General features: G+C 49.2%; 1 protein-coding gene across 1 annotated transcript in view; it reads right to left on the reverse strand.

The window, feature by feature from the left end:
- Positions 1–883: 883 nt before the first annotated feature.
- etv6 (ETS variant transcription factor 6) overlaps positions 884–18391 on the reverse strand; it is a 36540-nt gene continuing 19032 nt past the window's right edge. Inside the window, 7 exon segments of the mRNA XM_056276466.1 lie at positions 884–1461; positions 2466–2566; positions 2694–2836; positions 3659–4191; positions 4193–4277; positions 6236–6370; positions 15372–15536. Of these exon segments, the coding sequence (XP_056132441.1) occupies positions 1359–1461; positions 2466–2566; positions 2694–2836; positions 3659–4191; positions 4193–4277; positions 6236–6370; positions 15372–15536 (1265 nt within the window). The 3' untranslated portion in view covers positions 884–1358.

Genomic DNA, 18391 nt, shown 5'->3' on the forward strand with positions numbered 1-18391 from the left:
AAAAAAATAAAAATAAAAGGAGAGGAAACATTCGGATTTAAACAGGCACCGCTGATTGACAGGCGCTGGCTGTTTAACATTTACCACTTTTGAGTTTCAAAGTTGAGCCTATAAACTTGTTCTGGATTCGGGGCGAAGCTTCATGGAGGTTGCGTCAACGGATTTTCTTATTCTTTATTTTGTGTAGGTCATTATTCACGTTTATCATCTCGGGGCGACATTTGGGTATTGCTGTGATAATAAAATGACGAGAATCTGTCATCTCAAAATCCTGACAGAATGAGATATGAAATATTTGAGGAGTATTGTTTGAAAACAAATTTGGTTTGATATTTGCACTTTACATCACCATACAGGTCTGTGTGATGAGCCTCTGCTGGGTTCTTAGACATGGGGCGTTTTGCATCAGTAAGTAAATATTGTGATCTGTAATGTGGTGTAAAATCCCTTTAGAGGCTATTGTGATGCTTTCCATATCGCCCAGCACCGCCCTCTTCTGCATCCAGCGTACACAAAGTGTACATTAATGACGCTTTCTGATGTGAAATCTCATTTTAGTGAGTCGATACAGTGAGACGCACTGTGCTGCTGACACCGCTTATCCTCTACTGCCATCTGGTGGACGGTTGAAGTATCTCCGCCTGTCTTTTACTTTTCGAGTTTTGAAAGGTCCCGTTCTAGTTTTACCACATCGTGTCTGTAAGACACATATGGATCCGGTTTCCTCCATAACAACTGATTTGGTTCTTAATTGGAAACGACCGTATTAACAGCCATTTTTAATCTCGAAGGACCTTCCTGCTGTTCTAAGGTTGAATGTGGAAATAGATTAGACTGCTCCCTTGCGCCGAACACCACTTGACACGACACTCATCTACAAGTTGATCAAAAAGTTTTATTCCGTGATCAAAACATTCCTGTCAACCCTTCTCCCGTGGTTTACAAATGAAAAAGCTCCATAGGATAATGCATTTGTGGAGGGGGGGGGGGGGAATCAACAAAAAGTGACAAAAGCACAAAGTAATTGGTTCATTTTTGCTGCGGTTCATTCAAAGACGGGGAGAGGGGGAATGTGTTGTCGACAACCTGACAGAGCTATACATCCAAATGGCGCCTCCGCAAGTCCCTCCATTCGAGAAAATAAAAATAAGTTTGACAGTTTGCGGGAAAAAAAATAATTTCTCAAAGTCTTAAAGGCAGATCGCGGGAGATCACGATTAGCGTCTCTCCCCATTTGGAATTGAGAGGTTAAACGTCCTTGCGCTCAAAGTTCACATTGATTGTTCGAGCTCCTTCTGGAAAGGCATCGGCGGCTGTTTGGGAGTCCGCGGCGGACGGACTCGCTTTCCCAGAGTTCCTCAGCATTCCTCCTTGATGTAGATTTGTTCATCCGTGTCGGACTCCAGATGCTCCAGCCTGTCGGTCTGTCCATTCATGATCTCGTCGGGAGTTTTCATGAACCTGAGAGGTCAAGAAAAAGTGAACGTGAAACCGACGCAGCGAGTTTTGTTTCGTTTCTCCCACCCGATTTACTGGAGCTTAAAAGGGGAGGTTACAAGTTTTCACATGTCAGGGTCAGTTTGCTGAAGGTGTGATGTATCACATGACATGTGAAAGGGTTTTTTTTTTTTTATGAAGTGTTTTCTGTCTCTGGACTGGAGCAAGTAATTTATAGTCTGAGAAAATTACTCCCAATTTCATTTGGTACCACGAGTTTATGTGATGAACCACAGTTGTATACTTAAACACGGCATTTGGTACCACAAAATTGTGACTTGTCAGCAACTGACACTACTGTTATTCTTGTGAATCAGTTTTGTACTAACATCCGTCCATTATCCAAACCCGCTTATCCTGCTCAGGGTCGCAGGGATGCTGGAGCCTATCCCGGGGAGACACCCTGGGCAGACCGCCAGTCCATCATAGGGCCGACACACACACACACACACACACACACCTAGGGACAATTTAGTACGGCCGAGTCACCTGACCTACATGTCTTTGGACTGTGGGAGGAAACCCACGCGGACACGGGGAGAACATGCAAACTCCACACAGAGGACAACCCGGGGTGACCCCTAAGTTTGGACTACCCCGGGGCTCGAACCCAGGACCTTCTTGCTGTGAGGCGACCGCACTAACCACCGCGCCGCCCTCAGTTTTGTACTTACTGGTCAACTATTTATAAAGATTCCTGCACTATTTTCACAGTACTGTCCACTTGGCGTCCATCATGGTGCTTTGATTGGCTGGGGGGGGGGGGACACTAGCGCACAGAACTCTGGTAATGGAGTATTTGGAGTATTCAGGGTTTATAAAGATTGGCACCTATTTAAAAAGTGACATTTCTCTGACTCGGGCCGCAGTGATTTGGTCTCTTCGGGGTCCACCAACACCAATTCACCAACTCTGTGAATCTGATTCAACCGGTGTGAACCAGTATAAACCAAACAAAACCAGTGTACCTGAACAGAAGTCTTTGGCCAGGCTCTTTCCTGATAATGTTCAGTTTGTAGTAGTGTCTCAGTGCTCGGGACATCTTTTCGTACGTCATGTTGGTCCTGTTCTGTAACGCGCAACAGAACAATCAATTAGCAACTCGTAATAATGTTAAAAACCCTGATCGTTTCCCTTTAAACAAAGGCTGAACAGGCCGAGTTGGATCCTTGACCTCCGTAATAAAGCCGGTTTACCTTGTGGTTGCCCCAGAGCCGGGCCAGGCCGTTGGGGTCCATAATGCGGAAGATCTTGCTCTCGGGGTCCTCCCAGCGGATGTAGTTCTCGTACCGGCTGTCTGAGAGGAGCTGGTAGACGTAGTCCCACAGCAACCTACAGTCTGGGTGGCCAGAAGAAAAGGGGACACGGGCAACGTTACCATCAAACTACTCTTCCGAGTTCAACGGGCAGTTCAGATGCAAAGGCCACATGCAGCAATAAAACAGCCTACACCACACCGACGCACGAGCATATTAAATATTAACTAAACCAAACACGTGACGATAAATACACTATTCTCCTGTGGTCAGTCTGCTGTTGAGCCGCCATGTTAGGATGGCGATGGGAGGAATAACACAGCTGGACCTTCACTGTGAACGAGCCATGAATTAACTCCGATAAACTCACCTGTTTTTAATTGAAGAATACATGTACAGCATCATTTATCGCTATAATAAACAGTACGGATAGAAAGGCACATAGCCAAATTGTGGAAAACACAATTCGGGCAATTTATATTTTAGAGGACCCCTCCCCTTCAAAACGATCCACGTCGTGTTTTGAGGGGAGCTCTTGTCTTTCCAGGAGTTGACAAAATAATTGGAAAATGGACGTTGGAAAAATGAAAAGCCAAAATACTAAAATAAAATATTAAAGATTGTCACGAGAGTTTTAGATTAAATGAAAAAGATTTGTTAATACGCTCGCTTGAGGTGAAAATATTGACATTCACGATGACAGCGTGAAAAATGAATTTTCAAATTCCTCAAAATGGACCGAGTTTGAATCCCGACGTTGTGTTGCTCTCCTCTACACACAGGAAGACGGGTGAAGTAAAATGCGTCTGATCGGCTTTTCTTGTCTTTTGACTTTTCAGATGTCCACTAAGGATTCGTGTGATGTTCGGATGGAAACGTGGCTGCAGCGGACCCCCCTGACATACCTGCTATCCGTCCAATGGGCATGGCCTGCTCCTCCGGAGGGGAGATGGGCATGATGACGTGGTTCCTATAGAGCGCCTCCTCCTGTTTGAGAAGCTGCTGTTGCTGCTGCTGCTGCTGCTGCTGCTGCTGTTGGGACATCGCTAGTGGGTGATGAAGATGCACTTTCCCTTCCCGCCCGTTCTCGAAGGGTGACTGTGGATTCGGGCCCCCGCGACTGGGTCTGAAATCCCCAGTGGCGCCGCCGCCCCCACGGCCGGGGCTCAGAAACAGAGGGTGCATGATGGCACTGGGCATCAGCTGGATGACGCGGGGAGGGACGGTCTCCTGGCCCCCGGGGCTGCCCGGGCAGGGGATGTCTCGCGGCGTGGTGCAGCGACCGTTGGGGGCCGCCGGCGAAACCGACAGAGGATACATGTCATCGGGCAGGTGGTGGTTGCTGTCGGGCAGCTGGGAGGAGGCCAGGTGGGGGTCCTCGTTGGCGGGGCGCACGTGGTTGGGTTCCGGGGAGGACCGCTGGGGTGGCGGGTGGTGGGGGCGAGCGGGAGCGGTGACGCAGTTCAATGGTTGGCGGATGCTGGGTGAGGGACTCGGTACCACAAGGTGCCCGCCGTACCGTTTCTGAAGGAGCAGACGACACATTTGTGAATAATTTTAAACATACTATCATCATTCACATTAATTATGCAATTTTTTTTTATTACCAAGTGCCAATGAATTATTAAAAAGGCAGAACTGTAACTTCCACGACCGACCACTAGATGTCGCCAAACCTCGGTAGAAAAAATCCTTACATGGCTCGGGGTCTAGTCTGATTAGGCTCATATAGTATCTAAATATCTTTGGCTTGCGTTGCAAATGGCATCATCAACTAAATAGGTCGAATCTGGACGCCTTTAAAACACTCGTATAACTCAAGCCTCAGTTTTAGCTCACTGAACACGGCTCCTTTTGAATATCTGTTAACTCAGAAAACCGACATGTTCATCCTCTAAGAAGTCCATACAAAGCAGCATTGAGGACCAGGAGGAAAACACACATCGGCTTTATCTCAGTGCCAATTATGTCCGCTGCAATAATCCAGTGGAGAACATGAGGAGCTGCTTGTTTAAATAAAGCAACATTTCCTGGTTGAACCGGTTTTTATGGCTGCCGTCTCCGAACGGGAGTCCTCCGACTCGACCGCCATTCCTGCTGTGTGACATTTCTCCGCATCACGGACACACCGGAGAGTCTCGGTGGCGTTTCAGAGGGAGTGTGGGTGCTTCATCTGCTAATGATGATAAACTATAGATGAAGGTAAAACAGGCTGATGTGGAAAATCTTATCGTCATGTAGGGCTGCAGGATATCGGAGGAAACTCACACTGTGATATTTTTAGCTGTGCTGAAACGATATATCACGCAGCCCTGTTATCAGGATAATCGCAGGGACTTTTACGCGACGTCAACACATATATATCTCACAATATCTGATCACCCACCACGTTTCAGAACCCAGCTAAGGGTCATGACATTGAAGTGTTTGGCAGTGTAAAGTATATCAAGCCAAAACCAGTTTTCCACTAATACTTCCTCACATATTTCACATCTTTCGTGAGCAATTTTAGGTCACGGATTCACGTCGTCATTGTGTGTATCGCGGTATGACTATATCTGAATGTCACCCCGATGTAATACTTCCGAAATACTTCTATTTACCAGCCCTGTCGTTTGAGGGATTCTCTGTAATTTCAGGCGATGAGAGGAAACTGACCTATTAACGTGACATGTTTTGTCTTAATATAGTATGTCTGGGCTCGCGGAGCGGTTGAGCACCAGCTGGACCGGTTTCAAATATGGCACAGTGCATAAACCGGAATTAATCTAGTTAAAAAGAAAAAAAATCCTGATGTAATTCCGCTTTGAAATTTCACTTCTTGAAATTACGGGGAATACCGTGCTAATTTTAGGAGCGGCTGACGTCATGCGGGGCAGAAAGGGCTGACTGACTGCACACTGGCTTATCCAGTCAGGCATATTTCATTTGTTTTACTTTGCCACGGCGACTAGAATAAAGTGAAGTAGAAGTATTGTGTAATTGTGTTATATTTTAGTAAGCGTGTATGCATGTGGGGCGGCACGGTGCCGCAGTGGTTAGCGCGGTCGCCTCACAGCAAGAAGGTCCTGGGTTCGACCCCGGGGTAGTCCAACCTTGGGGGTCGTCCCGGGTCGTCCTCTGTGTGGAGTTTGCATGTTCTCCCCGTGTCTGTGTGGGTTTCCTCCCATAGTCCAAAGACCTGTAGGTCAGGTGGATCAGCCGTACTACATTGTCCCCGGGTGTGAATGTGTGTGGGCCCTGTGATGGTCTGGGGCGGCCTGTCCGGGGTGTCTCCCCGTCCGCTGCCCAGTGACCGCTGGGGAAGGCTCCAGCATGGTATAAGGGGCTTGGATAGTGGATGGATGGATGTGTGCAGATGTAAGTATGTTACATGGGGACCCCAATGGGGAGCCCGATAATCAATAAGTAAACGGTTTCTCACTTTGGGACGTTGCTTCTGTGGCTGCATCTATGTACAGGAAATCACAATATTGTCTCACCTTCAAGTTTGAGGTGCTGGAGGGAAGTTTCTGGAAGGGAGTGGAAGGAGTTTCCGGGGAAGTAGGCCGACGGGTAGGAGGCGTGCGGCTTCCTCTGCTTCAGGGTGTGCTGCAGGAGCTCGTACAGGACGTCCCCTGCAGAGAGACAGAAGTCAAAGGTCAGCCTAAACCCCTCCTCTCTCTCTCATTAAACACACACACACACACACACACACACACACACACAGGATAAGAACAGATTTTTTTGGGGGGGGGGGTTCTCCTTTCTTCTCCCCAACTGTACCTGGCTAATTACCCCACTCTTCCCAGCCGCCCCGGTCGCTGCTCCGCCCCCTCTGCCGATCCGGGGAGGGCTGCAGACTACCACATGCCTCCTCCCATACATGTGGAGTCGCCAGCCGCTTCTTTTCACCTGACAGTGAGGAGTTTCACCAGGGGGACGTAGCACGTGGCCCCGACCGACCAGAGGAGGCGCTAGTGTAGTAACCAGGACACATACCCACATCCGGCTTCCCACCTGCAGACACGGCCAATTGTGTCTGTAGGGACGCCCGACCAAGCCGGAGGTAACACGGGGGATTCGAACCAGCGATCCCCGTCTTGGTAGGCAACGGAATAGACCGCCACGCCGTCCGGACGCCCCAGAACAATTGTTTTATACGTCCTAAGTTCTTCTTTCTTCCTTTATGTGTGTATGTCGGAGTTGATTAAGGGGATGAAACGCTTGCTGGAGTGTTTGAACGGGTATTGAACGTGTGTTGTATGAAAACAAGACGAGGTAAACCCTGGTTAGTATACGGCCGGACCGTGGATGGTCAGTGTTCAAAACCGTGGCCGGTTTGTTGCAGGACGGTCAGTGGTCGGTCGTGTCTGGAATGTGAATTCCTGGATGTTAAATGTTCATCCGCAACTTTCTGCAGTGGTCCCCCAGTAATATGTGCTGATGAAGTGTAGTGAAGTAGTGCATCACATGACACGGTTAAGCTACGTCTTTCTTTTTCCCCAACGCAGTTAAGCCCTGACCCCCCTCTGACCCGAACCTTAACCAATCAGAGGCAGGATGTCCAGACCTCTGGCCCAACTGTGTTGGGGGGGGGGGAGCAGCGGGTAAGCTAGGCTGACGTTATTAACACAGTTGCAGCTTGCAAGGACAACACCTTCCACTCGTATGTTGGGATGGGTGATCTGAAAGACTTCATTATTACTCTTCTAATTATCCATTAACCCCCCCCTAATTATTACTCTTCTAATTATCCATTAACCCCCCCCCCCTCTTCTATCTGTTTCTATCTACAGATGTCGCCCGTTTTTCTAAGACTTATAATGACACTGAAGCACACGACACTCAGTAGTACTACGTGGCAGCCTCCACGAGCAGTAATATATTCAGTGGTACTACATGGTAGCTTCCACGAGCAGTAATATAGTCAGTAGTACTACATGGCAGCATCCACGAGCAGTGATATAGTCAGTAGTACTACATGGCAGCATCCACGAGCAGTAATATATTCAGTAGTACTGCATGGCAGCATCCACGAGCAGTAATAGATTCAGTAGTACTAAATGGCAGCCTCCACGAGCAGTAATATATTCAGTAGTACTACATGGCAGCATCCATGAGCAGTAATAGATTCAGTAGTACTACATGGCAGCATCCACGAGCAGTGATATAGTCAGTAGTACTACATGGCAGCATCCACGAGCAGTAATATATTCAGTAGTACTACATGGCAGCATCCATGAGCAGCGATATAGTCAGTAGTACTACATGGCAGCATCCACGAGCAGTAATATAGTCAGTAGTACTACATGGCAGCATCCATGAGCAGCGATATAGTCAGTAGTACTACATGGCAGCATCCACGAGCAGTGATATAGTCAGTAGTACTATATGTCAGTAGTACTACATGGCAGCATCCACGAGCAGTAATATAGTCCGTAGTACTATATGGCAGCATCCATGAGCAGTAATATAGTCAGTAGTACTATATGGCAGCATCCATGAGCAGCGATATAGTCAGTAGTACTACATGGCAGCATCCACGAGCAGTAATATAGTCAGTAGTACTACATGGCAGCATCCACGAGCAGTAATATAGTCAGTAGTACGACATGGCAGCATCCACGAGCAGTAATAGATTCAGTAGTACTACATGGCAGCATCCACGAGCAGTAATATATTCAGTAGTACTACATGGCAGCATCCACGAGCAGTGATATATTCAGTAGTACTGCATGGCAGCATCCACGAGCAGTAATATATTCAGTATTACTACATGGCAGCATCCACGAGCAGTAATATATTCAGTAGTACTACATGGCAGCATCCACGAGCAGTAATATATTCAGTATTACTACATGGCAGCATCCACGAGCAGTAATATAGTCAGTTCGTTCGATTCATTTGAAAAGATCAACGGCCAATAGGGAAACTTCCACTTCCGTGTTTACCAGCGGCGTCGTTGGCTGGCCGACCAATCGTGTAACTTCAGTGATGTCATTGGTCACCTGATCCAGTGGTCCAATCGTGTAACTTGTTCTCTCAGTCACAGACCTTCGCGGTTGTAGGGCAGGCCCGGCTGGCCGGTCCGGCCAAAAACGGGTTTCTTTATCATGAATTCAGAATATCTCGGTTCAAGAAATACGAGAGAGACCAACAATCCAACACTGAACCACATTCTCTCATTACCGCTGATATCTACCTGGCAACAGCTGTGACCGATGACACAGTTTTCATATGGGGTGGTGATGGGATGGTGCAGATAGCTTTGATTAATTATTAATTATCATAATTAAATTATCGGTTGGACTCGTGATGTGCAGGTGGCCTACATAACAGGCAAATCCTTTCGTTCGCGGGATGAAATGAAAAAAATAAAAATAAACACACAAGTTTGCAGGAAGGAGACTGCTTTCGCTTCCGAGCGTCTCCCACTTCTGTGGCGAATCAGGACTTGCTCGTGATTCAAAAGCCCTTCCCTGCTTCATGTGCCCTCAACTGCACCTTTTGGCTACAGGCGCCTCAGCAGAGAGCACACGCCGGTCATCGACGGGTTACTTGACAGCGACTTCCTGGTGAACGCCGTTAGGAGTGTAACGTGCATGGATAAGTAGACACGCTAGACTAGACTAAAGCAGTGTTTCTCAACCGGGGGTCCGCGGACCCCTAGTGGTCCGTTGTGTAATTGCAAGGGGTCCGTGAAAATAAAATATCTTTAAAAAAAAAGACCCTATGACATTTATAGAAATAGGATTATTTTACTCAAATGTGACTGAGACCTTTATCTACCTAAACTATAAAGGGTAACGGGACTTTTTTCTCTAATTACATCTGTTTCACAAGTGTAATTTATTGTATTTTAATAAGAGATCTCGCTCCCGTTTGCATTGTTAAAAGTTACTGCATAAAAATGCTGTTGTTACATATATCTGAAAGTTATTGAATACATATTCTGTGTTGTTACATATATCTGAAAGTTACTGCATAAGAATTCTGTTTTGTTAACTATATCTAAGTTACAACTGAAAGCTCTTATTTTTGCCCCAAAGAGTGAATAAATGCTATAATGCAATTTAAAATGCAGTTTCTACTGTTTCTATCAAATTGCAACCCCCCTCCCCCAAGATCAGGTGGAGGGGTCCTCAGGGTAGATCAAAAATACGCAGGGGGTCCAGGACCCCAAAAAGGTTGAGAACGGTTAGCGGTTAGCGATGTCTCCTGCGGTGCGGGCGATACGGGTTCGCTTCCCGGCCGCGGCAGTTCCTGTGGTTGCGTTGCCCCCCTCGTTCGCTACATTGGTGTCAGAAGTGGGATGGAGCGACCGTAAGGCCATCGGAAGCGCATGCGCCCTGAGGCGTGAAGGAGCTGATACGCTTAAGGGCGGGGACGCGCTTCCCGAAGGAGGGGGGTAGTGTAACGTGCATAGATAAGAAGACACGCTGGCCGCTGGCTGGCGGGTCTGACCCTTTAGTCTAGCGGTTAGCGACGTCATCTGCGGTGCGGGCGATACGGGTTCGCGTCCCGGCCGCGGTAGTTCCCGTGGCCGCGTTGTCCCCCGAATTCGCTACAGGAAGGAAGCTCGCTGGCTAATTTACAACCCCTTTGTGGCGTTTTCGCACCCAGACAACAATTGCCTTTGCTCTTGATGTGAAATATTAAACCAAAGTGTTCCTCAAGTAATGGTGCTCGACTGAGACCGCTCCGACCTGAAGGAACAAAACAAGGTCCTTTAAGTCCGGCTGTTTCAACAAGGAAACGGTTCAAGAGGAAGTTCTGGTATTAAAGTGCACACATCCTCACCCACGCCTCTCTCAGACCTGATAATGTCACCCACCCCCACCCCCACCCTGACCCGTGCCGGGAACGTTAGATGGTTGCAGACGCCGACTCCCCCCGAAACCGCTGCGTTCTCGTGTGCGAGACCTGACGCGGGTTTTCTGTTTCTCTGCGCGTCACGGCTGTTGGACGTTCCAACGCGTTTGTCATAACGGGCGACCTCGGCTGAGGTTCGTCCAAACATGAACCAGCTTGTCGTCCGCACCTCGTCGTCTCCCACAAGTTGGCTACCAGCGAAGGGTGAAACACGTTTCTGGCAGGGATACACTCGCAGACACGTGAACCCACAGACGCGCGTGAACTCGCGCTCGCGGCATAAAAGCAAAGTAAGGCGGCGCGTGGGTCTGCGTGCAGGGATGGAGTATAATGTTCAGGACTACGTTTTCATTACTGTGTAATCACCGGGAAACGCACAGGGAGCGGCTCCTCCTCCACGGAGCCCGCCATCTTGCGCCGCCATGTTGCGCCGCCATGTTGCGCCGCCATGTTGCGCCGCCATGTTGCGCCGCCATGTTGCGCCGCCATGTTGCTACAGGAGCCCGGAACGGACAAACCAAACGCCACCACAGCGCGGACTGATATGCGCTGTCTTACATGGAAGCTATGACCTTTAGCTTTACACACTACACAACTAAATACACCTTGTAAATACTATGTCTGAAGGAACCTTCACACATTTGGCTGCGCCATGCGGTCGGAGACGATGACGTCATTGTGGAAGTCGCTACTGGCCCCTGAAGGCCACCGTAGGTCCTGCTACACGCTTGGAGAGGGCGGGGTGAGTGTAGGGCTATTCAGCTGCAACCTGCAACCTCACCGCTGGCAGTAATAATGATAAGGGTGTCCGGGTAGCGTAGCGGTCTCTTCCGTTGCCTACCAACACGGGGAATCGCTGGTTCGAATCCCCGTGTTACCTCCGGCTTGGTCGGGCGTCCCTACGGACACAATTGGCCGTGTCTACGGGTGGGAAGCTGGATGTGTCCTGGTCATTGCACTAGCGCCTCCTCTGGTCGGTCGGGGCAACTGTCCAGGGGGAGGGGGAATAGCGTGATCCTCCCACGCGCTACGTCCCCCTGGTGAAACTCCTCACTGTCAGGTGAAAAGAAGCGGCTGGTGACTCCTCATGTATTGGAGGAAGCATGTGGTAGTCTGCAGCCCTCCCCGGGTCACCAGAGGGGGTGGAGCAGCGACCGGGACGGCTCGGAAGAGTGGGGTAATTGGCCGGATACAATTGGGGAGAAAAGGGGGGGGGGGACCCCCCAAAAAAATAACTGCAAGTAAACTTTGCAACAACAAAAAAAACCATTTCAGGTCATGTGATGTAGTTTTGGGATGTGTCGTCTTACTGCGCTCAGGACAAAAGGAAAACTTTGGCAAACCGTTCTTGGAAGAAGCGACAATATTGGTTAACTAGACAAGTTGCTCCGTCACTTTTTACCAAAGACCATTCTCACAACAAGCCCAGTTGCATCAGATTCAAGGTAAACCACCAGCCGCTTTGTGACTTTTTGTTTTTTGTTTTGTTTTTTGGAGAGAAAATAAGACGTCAAGACTCGGTGACAGACTGAGCTGATTATTATATAACACATTCTGCAATAACGCACTGATGGTATACTAGAGTCTCTGTATACCATATACCATTAGCATTGCTAATGAAAATCACATCAGCCAAAAAAGTAGCTGAAGTGTTTAAATAACGCTAATTTGATTAATTAATTAAGTTTCAGTAATTAATCCCAATGGGGAAATTCAGTTACTGCAACTTAACCAATTCTAGCTGTGATCTGTGCAGCCAGGAGCAGCGGGCTGCCGCCTTCGTGCGGCGCCCGCCGACCGACTCCAGTTCTTTCCCCACTGCCTTGCTCAGGGGCACAGACAGGAGTATTAACCCTCACGTGCGTGTCTTTTTGATGGCGGGGGAAACCGGAGCACCCGGAGAAAACCCACCGCAGACACGGGGGGGGGGAACATGCGAACTCCACACAGAGGACGACCCGGGACGACCCCGGGGCTCGAACCCCAGGACCTTCTTGCTGTGAGGTGACCACACCAACCACTGCGCCGCCCGTTTTAAGAACATATGAAAGACAAAACTATGGTTAAACCACTAAGAGGCGACTGGTTGTCTCTTAGTTTTGTGTTTACCTGGAGGTGTGGGACCACGTGTGTGCAGATTTTCATTTCAACCCTCTCCACCTGATTTCACCCACTAATACCCTCACTAATTTGAATGTTGAAACTAAAATATGTGTGTACAGGGACCTCGGGCACGTTTCACCCTCCAGTCAGTCGTGTCTTATAGCATCACCCGCATGCTGTAAGTGTTATTCTCCCACACCAAACCGTGTCAGTCTCATCGCTGACCACGTGTGTGTGGCGTTTCATGTACAAAGGCAGGTTTTGGCGTCCGATGTCCTATTTGCATACGTAGACTCTGAACTCCTTCGGCGTGTCTGTATGCTTTGTTTCAGCAGTCTTTATATCTCTGCCAGGGCGACGGTTAAAGTCGGTTTGTACTTCCTGATCAAGCGCGTCCCCGACCAAGTGTCCTACTTCCTGAGGCAGGCGGGCGACAGAAGACAGCCGCCGCACCGCAGCAGCTGCTGTCGCCACAGTCACCATCACCCGCTTCCCCCCCCCCCCTCCCCCGGCCCAGTTTACCGATCAGGGCTGAAACCGGCACGGCTTTAATGCGAACACATGGATTCTAACGTGTGAAGCACCGTTTGGAGGACTGGCTGCTCAGCGGGTTGTGTGACTGAAATAAAATCTTTGGACTGGGTCGGTCCTCAAAAATATAGCTGAACGAGAACACACACACACACACATACACAAACAAGGACCGTTTGGAGGACTGACGATTCAGCGGGTTACTCTTTAGATGTCACTTCCACAGACACCCACGTGTTTCAGTGACTGTTTTGGGGGTTGTGGGGTCTGGAATGACAAAGACCGGCATAATCGCATGTCAGCAGCCTTTTGTAGTTGGATAAAGTCGATATAGGAAGGATTATACACAGACGACCCCCCCCAAGGTTGGACGACCCCGGGGCTCGAACCCAGGACCTTCTTGCTGTGAGGCGACCGCGCTAACCACTGCGCCACCGGGCCGCCAAATTAGTTACAACTGAAGTTGATCATCCTTAGAAATGAAGGACCCCTGAAATTTTGCCAACAAGCCCTTCACCTGTCATCTACCCACCAAATTCTGACGTTCGCGGTTAATTCACGAGAGAAACGATCCACCCGAGTCCGTTTAACGGTGATTTACAAACCCCCGGGTTGTGCACGTGATGGCGGTGAACAAAGAAAGCTCTCGCAACAACAACTCACACGTTCAGTAAATAATCAGAAAGCAACGCTGAGCCAAGTCGTTTCCACGCGACTCGCGTGTTGTCCTGTGTGGTCACTTTTCATTTGACACGTTTATTTTTAAACGTCACGCGGCTTCGATGTGTGTTAAGCTGTCATTTTACAACAGTCTTGAACGTAACTCAGCCAATCAGGGCTGACGACTGCGGGCACCCAGGGGACTCGACCAGGTCACGTGGACGCTGACCTGATAGCGGCGTCCCGCGTTCAGATTCGGTTCAGGGCTTTCGGCTGTTGTGTCGCTTCAGTTTCTCCCCCGTAAACACCTCATTATTTACTCTAATATCAAACTAGGAAGGAAACTGCCAAAGACGTAATAACAATAATAATAATAATAATAATAGATAAACAGCAAAACTACTACTATACTACTCAAACAGCATCTCATGCATACACAAATAAATACATACCGACACCACATACGGGGAATTAGAACAGGAAAAACAATGTTACCTGAACATAATGTGGAACATAATGTAATATTATTCATATATTTCAATATTATTGTTCTATTCAATTAATGTTCTGTTACCAGACTGCAGCATCTCATCTGTGTTCAATTCAATTCAACCTGACAGGCAGTGATCAGTCAACTCGGTGGAAGTTCTACTCATTGTTAATAAAGCCAACTGGATTTAAAAATAGATAAAGACAGAGAGAGAGAGAGATGGCTAAGACAGTTACAGCAAGCAGGATAGATAGAATGATAGACGGATGGATCCTCTCGTTCAATCACTGACACACTGAAAAATGACAAATATAAATTAACATTCATGTTGACCATGCTTTGGCATCACAGATGTATCATTGAAGTAATGCAGCAGACAGACAGGCAGGTAGACAGAGAGAGAAAGACAGGCAGACAGGAGGAGAGAGAGACAGACAGGCAGGCAGGTAGACAGATAGGCGGACAGACAGACAGACAGGCAGGTAGACAGATAGGCAGACAAACAGGCAGGCAGGCAGACAGGCAGGTAGACGGAGAGACAGATAGGCAGACAGGAGGAGAGACAAACAAACAGGCAGGCTGGCAGACAGACAGGAGGAGAGACAGACAGACAGGTAGACAGATAGGCGGACAGACAGGAGGAGAGGCAGACAAACAGGCAGGCAGGTAGACGGAGAGACATAGGTGGACAGACAGGAGGAGAGACAAACAAACAAAGGCAGGCTGGCAGACAGACAGACAGGCAGGTAGACAGAAAGGCGGACAGACAGGAGGAGAGACAGACAAATAGGCAGGCTGGCAGACAGACAGACAGGCAGGTAGACGGAGAGACAGATAGGCAGACAGGAGGAGAGACAAACAAACAGGCAGGCTGGCAGACAGACAGGAGGAGAGACAGACAGGCAGGAGGAGAGACAGGCAGGCAGACAGGGGAAGGGGGGTTGTAGTGATAGTAGTAATGTAGGAGGAGGAGTGTGTACCGGAGTGTGGGGAGCGGTAGCGGAAGTCCTCCTTGGTGAGGAGCAGCAGGGCTTTGCCGTTCATCTGGAAGGAGCCGCTGGTGATCGGCCGCAGGGCGAACTCCCTCTCTGCCCAGCGCAGCCACTGAGCCACGTCGTCCCGGCTCCAGAACACCGGCTGCAAACCTGCAGAGAGACAGACAGACAGACAAGACAGTAACTTATTTATCCAATAATCTGCAGCGTGATTTCTATTGATTATGTTCGCTGCTCCTGTCTCGCCTAGAATTATACTGCTTTTTTGTAAATGTTTTCTTTGTTCTTTTTTTGATGGACTGAACAACTTCGGCAATATTGATTGGTCATGAAAGCCTTTTGAAATTGAGAGAGGGAGACAGAACAAGCTTGGTGAGGAGTGTGTGGTGAGTAAGGGAGAGAGACAGAGAGCTTGGTGAGGAGCGTATGGTGAGTAAGGGAGAGAGACAGACAGACAGAGAGGCAGACAGCTTGGTGAGGAGTGAATGGTGAGTAAGGGAGATAGACAGGCAGAGACAGCTTGGTGAGGAGTGTATGGGGAGTGAGGGAGAGAGACAGACAGACAGAGAGGCAGACAGCTTGGTGAGGAGTGTATGGTGAGTAAGGGAGAGAGACAGAGAGCTTAGTGAGGAGCGTATGGTGAGTGAGGGAGAGAGACAGACAGAGAGACAGACGGCTCGGTGAGGAATGTATGGTGAGTAAGGGAGAGAGACAGAGACAGACAGACAGCTTGGTGAGGAGTGTGTAGTGAGTAAGGGAGAGAGACAGAGACAGACAGACAGCTTGGTGAGGAGTGTGTAGTGAGTAAGGGAGAGAGACAGACAGACAGAGAGACAGACAGCTTGGTAAGAAGTGTATGGTGAGTGAGGGAGAGAGACAGACAGAGACAGCTTGGTGGAGTGTATGGTGAGTAAGGGAGAGAGACAGACAGACAGAGAGACAGACAGCTTGGTGAGGAGTGAATGGTGAGTAAGGGAGAGAGACAGACAGACAGAGAGACAGACAGCTTGGTAAGAAGTGTATGGTGAGTAAGGGAGAGAGACAGACAGAGAGAGACAGACAGCTTGGTGGAGTGTATGGTGAGTGAGGGAGAGAGACAGACAGAGAGAGACAGACAGCTTGGTGGAGTGTATGGTGAGTGAGGGAGAGAGACAGACAGAGAGAGACAGACAGCTTGGTGGAGTGTATGGTGAGTGAGGGAGAAGAAGACGAGGGTGAGTTTGTTACAAGCCGGGGCGGGAGGAGAGAAAGGTGTCGAGGAGAGACAGGAAGGAGGGGAGGGGGGAGATATGGTGGTCGGGGTGAGGGGGCGGGGGAGGAGGAAGGAAGGAGACAGAGGCAGTAAAGAGGATATTGAGGAAGTGAAGATAAAAGCCAAAGGGGGAAGTGATAAAGAGAGAGAGAGAGAGAGAGAGAGATCAGACAATGGAGACCGGATTAAAAGTGGACGTTTTTTTTAAGGAGGTTAAAATGGAGGGATGATGGATTAAAGGGGTAACGGGGGGGGGGTTTATTTATTATTAGCTTCTCCTGTCAGTCCAGAAGTGCTCTCCCTCCACGAGCCCAACGTTAAAACGTGAACCCAAACACAAAGAGTCACAAATATTCCGTCGCAACAACAGGAAACACTGAAAAGGACGAAGAGGAGACGCAAAAGTAAAAGTAAACCCAGAGAAAAGGGGGGGGGGGAGGCGGCTCGGAGGGCGAGTTCAGCTGCCTGAGCCGGGGCCCCTGGCCCTCACCCAGCTTATTAAAACTGGGTGTTTCAGAAGCACACAGGGACGTGTGGAGGCAGAGCAGAATAAAACGGAGACGACAATTTAGTTTTCTCTCTTTCTTTTTTCCCCCCCCCTCCTCTCTTCCATCAGACTCTGAGACGAATGTTCCCCTCGCTGCCGTGGGAACGTCGGAGGGAAACATCTGCGCTGGTGGGTGACCAAGACGCAGCAGAGGCAGCAGAGCAGGAATCCCCGCCAGCGGGAACGCTTCGTCCAACAGACAGGAAAGCTGAACGACTGGTCGACGGACCGTCTTTCTGCTCAGTTACCCCCAGGTAAGAAGATCACAGACATCTGGACACGCCGGCGCGTCCACATGTCCTGACTCGGCTGTCTGTGACGGTCAGCCAGTCACCGTCTGGCTGAGAGACGTGACCCGAGATGTTTTTCACAACATCTATATCGTGGCCTTACTCTGTTGTGTGAAACTAACCCTGTGATTTACATCATGACTAAGCACACACACACACACTTCTGTCCTTGTGAGGACCTTCGTTGACTACATTCATTCCCTGGCCCTTACCCCTAACTTCAAGCACCAGAGCTACATGCCTGACCTTTAACCTTTGCCCTAACGTTAACCTGATCCTAATTCTAACCTTAACCCATAAACCTGAGTCCTAACCTTGAAATAGACCCTTAAAGAAGTGACGACCGGCCAAAATGTCCGTTAAAGAGCCAGTCTAATGAAAACCACATTTTGTAATCTCGCTGTACTTTTTTTTTCTGGGGGGGGGGGGGATTTTTCTCCCCAATTGTACTTGGCCAATTACCCAACTCTTCTGGGCCGTCCCGCTCTCTGCCCCACCCCCTCTGCCGACCCGGGGAGGGCTGCAGACTACCGCATGCCTCCTCCGATACATGTGGAGTCGCCAGCCGCTTCTTTTCACCTGACAGTGAGGAGTTTCCCCAGGGGGGGGGCGTAGCGTATGGGAGGATCACGCTATTCACCCCAGTCCCCCCCCCCCGAACAGGCACCCCGACCGACCAGGACACATACCCACATCCGGCTTCCCAACCACAGACATGGCCAGTTGTGTCTGTAGGGACGCCCAACCAAGCCGGAGGGAACACGGGGATTCGAACCAGCGATCCCCGTGTTGGTAGGCACTCGATGTGCTTTTTAAACAGAATATTTGTTCATGTGAAGTTACCTAGAAATTAAAACGTGGCTGAAGCCCCTTGAGAAACTCTCCTCCATGTTTCTCAACGTGACATCTTCTAATA

The sequence above is a fragment of the Lampris incognitus genome, chromosome 3, assembly GCF_029633865.1.
Source record: "Lampris incognitus isolate fLamInc1 chromosome 3, fLamInc1.hap2, whole genome shotgun sequence".
NCBI lineage: Eukaryota > Metazoa > Chordata > Actinopteri > Lampriformes > Lampridae > Lampris > Lampris incognitus.